At 37.8% G+C, this 7,682-nt stretch overlaps 1 protein-coding gene across 1 annotated transcript in view; it reads left to right on the plus strand.

Annotated features, from left to right (window-relative positions):
• The window catches only part of LONRF2 (LON peptidase N-terminal domain and ring finger 2), a 77,032-nt gene that overhangs the window by 18,839 nt on the left and 50,511 nt on the right, over window positions 1-7,682 (plus strand). Inside the window, exon 3 of the mRNA XM_034657267.1 lies at window positions 7,320-7,450. Coding sequence (XP_034513158.1) covers window positions 7,320-7,450 — 131 coding nt within the window. The remainder of the gene's footprint in view (window positions 1-7,319; window positions 7,451-7,682) is intronic.

Consider the following 7,682-nt stretch of genomic DNA (forward strand, 5'->3'; position numbering starts at 1 on the left):
AAAGAATGAAACTGGACCACTTTCTTTATGCCATACACAAAAATAAACTCAAAACAGATTAAAGACCTAAATGTGACACCTGAAACCATAAAATTCCTAGAAGAGAGCACAGGCAGTAATTTCTCTGACATCAGCCACAGCAACATTTTTTTAGATATATATCCCGAGGCAAGGGAAATAAAAGCAAAAATAAACTATTGGGACTACATCAAAATAAAAAGTTTCTGCACAGTGAAGGAAATAACAAAACCAAAAGGCAATATACTGAATGAAAGAAGATATTTACAAATGACATATCTGATACAGGGTTAGTACCCAAAGTATATGAAGAACTTACACAACTCAACACCCAAAAACCAAATAATCCAATTAGAAGATGGGTAGAAGACATGAACAGACATTTCTCCACTCCCCCCCAAAAAAAAGACATCTAGGTGTCCAACAGACATGTGAAAAATGCTCATCACTTATCATCAGGGAAATGCAAATCAAAACTACAATGAGATGTCACCTCACACCTGTCAGAATGGCTAAAATCAACAACACAAGAAAGAACAAGTGTTGGCAAAGATGTGGAGAAAAAGGAACACTTGTGCCCTGCTGGTGGCAATGCAAACTGGTGTAGCCACTGTGGAAAACAGTATGGAGTTTCCTGAAAAAGTTAAAAATAGAACTACCCTACAATCCAGTAATTTCACTACTGGGCATTTACCCCAAAATACAAAAATACTAATTCAAAGGGATACCTGCCTTCCTATGTTTATTGCAGCATTGTTTATAATAGCCAAACTATGGAAGCATCCAAGTGTCCATCAATAGATAAATAGATAAAGAAAAGGTGATAGGGGCACCTGGGTGGTTCAGTCAGTTGAGCATCTGCCTTAGGCTCAGGTCATAATCCCGCAGTCCTAGGATTGAGCCCCATGTTGGGCTCTCTGCTCAGTGGGGAATCTGCTTCTTTCTCCCTCTGCCCCTCACCCTGCTTGTGCTCTCTCTCGGTCTTGCTCTCTCTCAAATAAATAAATATAATCTTAAAAAAAGGAGAAAAGGTGATATATAGATACAACTGAATATTATTCAGCCATAAAAACAGAATGAAATCTTGGATGGAGCTAGAGAGTATAATGCTAAGCAAAATAAGTCAGTCAGAGAAAGACAAATACCATATGATTTCACTCATATGTGGAATTTAAGAAACAAAACAAATGAGAAAAGGAAAAGCAGAGAGAGAGAGAGAGAGAGAGAGAGAGAGAGAGAGAGAAACCAAGAAAGAGACTCTTAATTATAGAGAACAAACTGATGGTCACCAGAGGGGAGGTGGGTAGGGGATGGGTGAAATAGTGATGGGGAATAAAGAGTGCTCTTATCATGGTCAGCACTGAATAATGTATAGAACTGTTGAATCACTATATTGCACACATGAAACTGATATAACACTGTATGTTAAGTATACTGGAATTAAAATTTAAAACAATAAAAAATAACTGATATTGGATTTTAAAATATATGAATTCAAAGTTGTAGTCCCTATTATTAGAATTGAGAACATTTACATTAAAACTGTAAATTAAATTTTTTAAAATTTAGATTACTCACAAATAGCCAGAATTAACCATTGGGTGACCTGGCACTTTTTTCTGTGCAGAAAAGTATTTCTAATTTTGTGTTTAAACAATGGCTTTGATTTTATTCAAGCATTTTGAAGCCTGCTTTCTCTCATTAAGAGTATTTCACAGAACTTTCTTAAGTCAGTGGACTTCATGAGCTTTGTGACATTTAGTGGCTGCCTACTTGTTGATCTATGACTTCCCGTAATATATTAAGGTAATGCCTTCTTGATGACCATTTAGATTGTCAGAATCAACTTTTCATCCATTAAGCACTGCACAGACAAAAGAACATCCTAAAAGAAGCATGTAGTTCAAAGCTTCCTTTGAAGTTCTGTACTACTTTTTTAAAAAGAGATTGTCATTCTTACTTTGAGCCCAATATAATGCTCTCTGTAGAAGTTTTGGAAGTAACAACAGTATAAGGAGACCAAAGAAACAATTAAAGTACTCATATAATCCTGTCTCCTGGAAACAACACCCTATTCTTTATATTTGCAGTATTTTCTCCTGGTCATTTTCTATGCATTTTAAATGTTGAGGTCCATGCTGTATAATTTTGGTTTTTTTAATTTATGCTTTTAGTGAATATATTTTATTGTGTCTCATCTCATAAGCATTTGTCTATGTTATAAAAAATCCTCTGAAAGTCTCATTTCTAATAAGTGCATAACATTCCTTTAAGGGGCAAAAAAAATCTCTGAAAATTAAAAAATTCACTGGATAGGAAAAAATGTACAGATTAGATCCTGCAAAAGAAAAGATTAGTGAACTTGAAGACATAGCAATAGCTGGTAATAGTATCTAAAATGTATACATAAACTATTCAAAATGAAGCACAGGGATAAAAAAGACTGAAAATAAATTAACAGGGCCTCAGTGACCCATGGGACAATATCGAGTACTCTAGTGTACTTGAACTACCAAAAGGAGAAGAGGAGGGACAGAAACATATTTGAAGGAATAATGGCCCCCAAATTTCTCAATTTGATCTAAACTATATATATTCATTGAGTCTAAGAAACTCAATGAGCCCAAAGAGTGAAAATAACCCCCCTCAAGAAAACACATTAAGACACATCAAATTTCTGAAACAGAAAACCTTAAGAGTGATCAGAAGAACAAAGACATATTACCTAAAGGGGAACAAAGAATAATCATAGACTTATCAGAAGCTATGCAAGCCAGAGCAATGGAAAACATCTTTATATTGCTGAAAGAAAATAAATTTCAACTTATAATTCTGTAATCAGGGGCACCTGGGTGGCTCAGTTGGTTAAACGTCTGTCTTTGACTCGGGTCATGAGCTCAAGCTCCTGGGATTGAGCCCTGCATCGGGCTCTCTGCCCGGCGGAGAGTCTGCTTCTCCCTCTCACTCTCCTCTGTGCTCTCTCTCTCTCAAATAAATAAAATCTTTTTTTTTTAAAGAATTCTGTGATCACTAAAAATAATTAAGGGCAAAATGAAGATTTTTTTTCAGAAAAAATATCTAGGACAGACTAGCACAAAAGGTGGGATGAAGAGTGGAAGTATGCTGTAAGTTTCTTATGTTATTATTGAGGTTATATAATAACCTGCTATAGGTTAACATAGCAACCAGTGTGAACATTTTCAAATGTGAGTCAAATCATGTCAGCGCTCTGCTTAAAACCTTCCAATAGTATGCACTTCACTCAAAGTAAAAGCTAAAGTCTACAACATCCCGTGAGTTTGGGTATAATCTGAACCTACCCCCAATTCCCACGAGCACTGTGACTTCAATTAATAATATATTGTCAGTAGTTCATGTTTGTGAGTCTTCTTTCTTTTATAAAGTTTCATCATAATTCATGATTATCTTTTCTATGGAAATTATGAAATATACTTTTTAAGGTTTAAGGCACATGGCAAATAATACCAGTCTCTTTTTCCTTGTCTATAATTCACTCTAACGTAACAAAGAATTTCTTGCAAGTTCACATCACTCCCACTTTGCCAAATTGTCCCTTCCTCCTATAATTGAGGTCAGAGCAGAAGTTCCTGCTTGTTGCCTTAATTTTCAAAATGATTAAAAAAAAAAAGCAAAATACCTTAAAATCACATTCTACTTGAGCAGACTTCAGTAGCTGCCAAGATATTGCACTCCTATGATAATTTTTTTTTTAAAGATTTTATTCACTCGACAGAGATAGAGACAGCCAGCGAGAGAGGGAACACAAGCAGGGGGAGTGGGAGAGGAAGAAGCAAGCTTACAGCAGAGGAGCCTGATGTGGGGCTCAATCCCACAACGCCAGGATCACGCCCTGAGCCGAAGGCAGACGCTCAACCACTGTGCCACCCAGGCGCCCCACTCCTATGATAATTTTGAGTTGTCCTAATTTTACAACCTGTACTAGGCAACTATAATCTATCTGAGCATCTTTTCAGGTATCTATTTGCCATCAATATATCTTCTGTAGTTAAGTGACTGTTCAAATCTTTGGCCCACTTTTTCAGTCAGTTATGTTTTCCTATTATTGAGTTTCCAGTGTTCTATATATATTCTTGATACAAGTCCTTGATCAGATACATGATTTATCAATATTTCTTCAAATGTGGGGCATATTTTTTTAAATTCAAGTTAGTTAACATATAGTACAGTATTGGTTTCAGGAAGTATAGGGCATATCTTAACAGTCTCTTTTGAAGGATAGAAGTTCTCAATTTTCATGCATCCAATTTATCAATTCATCAATGCCCCAAACTACCAGGCACACTGTATTTTATATTTTTATAATTTATATTTTGGTTTATTATTCATTGCAGTGAGGGAGAACACTTACCATGGGGAACCATGGGAAGTCTTGGTGAGAGGATGTTAGAAAACCTCTTATGGGGTTTCGGCTTTGGTTGGGTAATTTGGCTTTTGGTAGGTACAATTCTATAATTGGGTATCTTACTAAATCTTATTTAAAAGGAGAGCAAACCAGAACGAGGATAAAGCTGCACTTGCTAAAGAAGTAGTAGTCATTCATTTAAGCTGGGAGAAGGGGATGTTCAATATTTTGTGGGTTGTACAATGACCTTGGTTTTTTTTAAAGATTTATTTATTTGAGAAAGAGAGAATGTGTGCAAGCATGCATGTGCAAGCAGGGGGAGGGGCAGAGGGAGAGGTATATAGAATCCTTAAGTAGACTCCCCGCCAAGTATAGAGCTCAGCTCAGGGCTTAATTCCAGGACCCTGAGATCATGACCTGAGCCAAAATCAAGAGCTGGCTGCCTAACCAACTGAGCTACCCAGGCGACCTAATAGTGACCTTGTTTTTTCTCACTTTATCATGGTGTCATGGTGACTTTGTCTGATACTGGTGTTTTATGAGATAGTTTGTATCTGACAGGAGAGCAACATTAACTAGTTGTGAGCATCAGGCTGGCTTTGTAATAATACTGAGGCCTGGCTGTAAGTGTCAGACCAGTTCCCAGATGTAAGAAGCTCCTTTTTTCTTTTTTTCTCTTATGGATTATGATTTTGCTGTCAAATAGAGTACCCAGAGTCACAAAGTTTCTCTTCTATGCATCTTTTCCCCTAGAAGTTCTATAGTTTTACTTTTAGGTCAATAATCTTTGAGTTAATTTTCATATACAATGCTAGGTATAGATAAAAGTTTTTTTCCTTCTCCTTTTCCTCCCCTCCTCCTTCTTTTCCTCCTCTTTTTTGCCTGTAGATATCCAATTAGTCCAGCTTTGTTGATTGAAAAGACTATTGATTTCTTTACTGAGTAGGCTTTGTGAAGAATCAATTGCCAATATACATGTGTGGATTTGTTTTTGGAATCTCTATCTTATTCCATGGATCTACATGTTTATTTTGACACCAAAACCACACTCTCTTGATTACCATAGCTGTGTAATAAGTCTTGAAGACTCTACTTTGTTCCTTTTTTAAAAAGTCATTTTGGATATTTTAGATACTGTGCATTTTCATGTGAGTTTCAGAGTTAGCTTGCTAATTTCTACAAAAAGGCATGCTGGGATTTTGATTGAGATAGATTTGAATTCATAGATCAATTTGGGGGAGAATTAACATCTTAACAATACTGATTCTTCAAAATATATGAAACAAAAACAGATAAAACTGTAAGGTGAAATAAATTCATATAGTTGGAGATTTCAATATCCTTCTCCTAACAATCAGTAAAACATGTACACTAAAAATCAGTAAGGATATAGAAAACTTGACTAGTATTACCAACCAGCTTGACCTGATTGACATTTATAGAACATTCCACGAAGCAACAGAATACAAATTCTTTTCAAGTGCACATGGACCATTTACTAATATACTACATATATGAACCACAAAACAAGTCTCAATAAATTTTAAGAGATCCAAGAAGTCATACAATGTATATTCTCTGACCACAGTGGATTGAAAATAGAAATCAATAATAGAAAAGTATGTAGAAAATCCTGAAATATTTGGAAACTAAATAACACACCCCTAAGTAACCTATGGAATGAATAATCAGATTTCTATATACTAGCAACAAGGGGAAATTGAAATTTAAAACAATACTATTTACACTATTACAAAAATTATGAAAAACTTAAGGATAAGTGTGAAAAAAAAGTGTAAGACCTATACACTAAAAACTACAAAACGTTGAGAGAAATCAGAGAAGACCTAAACAAATGGCGAGACATGTAAATCTTTAGTGTTGCGTCTTTGTACCGCTGATTTAACTACTCAGCTTTTTCCTTCTAGCTTTCTGGTTGTTGGTTGTGACTTTGTTGAATAAGCAACCTTCAAGTAAGTGAATTGTTACTGTATAAAGAAAGTAGTTAAAAAACTTAAAAGTGATTAAAAAGAAAGTTTGGAATAATTCAGTAATGAGAAACACATCAAAACCTACTTTGACTGTAACTGTTATCAGTCAAAATAGGGAGGCCGTCGCGCCCTGTGACCTGTGGAAATCATTCGTGGCAAGGGCTGGCGGCGGGATGAGAGGTGGTGGGATGTGCTCTGCATTGATTATAGGACTAGAAGGTTGGCGGAAGTTGTCTCTTTTTTCCCTTTGTGAATTAGTCTAATTTTTCTCTCCTCACCTAAGGAGGAAGCATTTCCCCTTCCCCAAAACCAGATTTGATTAAGGTGTTTTATATTTTCTTAGTCATCAGTTTTAATGTTGAACCTCACAAATTTAGCATAAAGAAATTTGGATTTGACACAATGAACATATGGATTCTGACCTATTGCATTTTATCGCATTCAAACACATAGAATAAAATAAATAGCGGAACAACAGGGAGCCGATAGGCCATGTTTAGGGAAGAATTCTAAAAACTGGTTAATGAGCACAGAAAGAACATTTAGTCCTTGCTCATACACCAATGTAGCTTTTAACTCCCTCCTTCCAGCAACTTCTGTCTGCAGTACTCCATGTTAGGAGACATATTTAAAAATTCTATTTCTGCTTTCTGAACCAAGGGCACAGTACAATTGTCCATTTCTCAGATCCCTCCTCCTCCCAGCATCTAGCATGGTATTTCTTTACGTTCTCTATTAAAACTACTGTTCTAAAATACAATTCTAAGATGTTTCGGTCTATAGTTTATTAAAGTTGCATTAGGAAGCTTGCTGGAGGCGTGTTTAGTGCCCACTTCAGGCTCTCCCGTCACCTAGGACAGTTTCCTAAATCGAATTCGTGACGTGCTTGGTAACTGCCTCGGTTCCCCTTTTAACCACCGCCACAGGTTGTGTTGGCGGCCAGGCCTCGGGGAAAGGCTGAAGCCGCGAAGGAGGAGAGCTGGGCGCCGGGCCTGCAGCGGACACCTGTTCCGGGCGCGGCCGCGGCGGCGGGAAGAGAGCGCGCGGCGAAAGGCGCGTGTAAGCGAACGCGCACGCACACACGCGCCCGGCCGCCCTGGGACTAGGAGGGAGAGCGTTGGCAGGAGACGCGGCCGTGGGGAGGGGGTCGCCACGTTCTCTCAGGCGGTCTGGGTTACATAAGCGAGGGGGGCGAGGAGGGCGCTTTGCGTGCGCGGGGACTCGGGCCGTGCCCGCCGTGTCTACCCCGCCCCCGCCTCTGCCCGGGTGGGGTTGTGGCCCTGCGGGAC

The sequence above is a fragment of the Ailuropoda melanoleuca genome, chromosome 4, assembly GCF_002007445.2.
Source record: "Ailuropoda melanoleuca isolate Jingjing chromosome 4, ASM200744v2, whole genome shotgun sequence".
Taxonomy (NCBI): domain Eukaryota; kingdom Metazoa; phylum Chordata; class Mammalia; order Carnivora; family Ursidae; genus Ailuropoda; species Ailuropoda melanoleuca.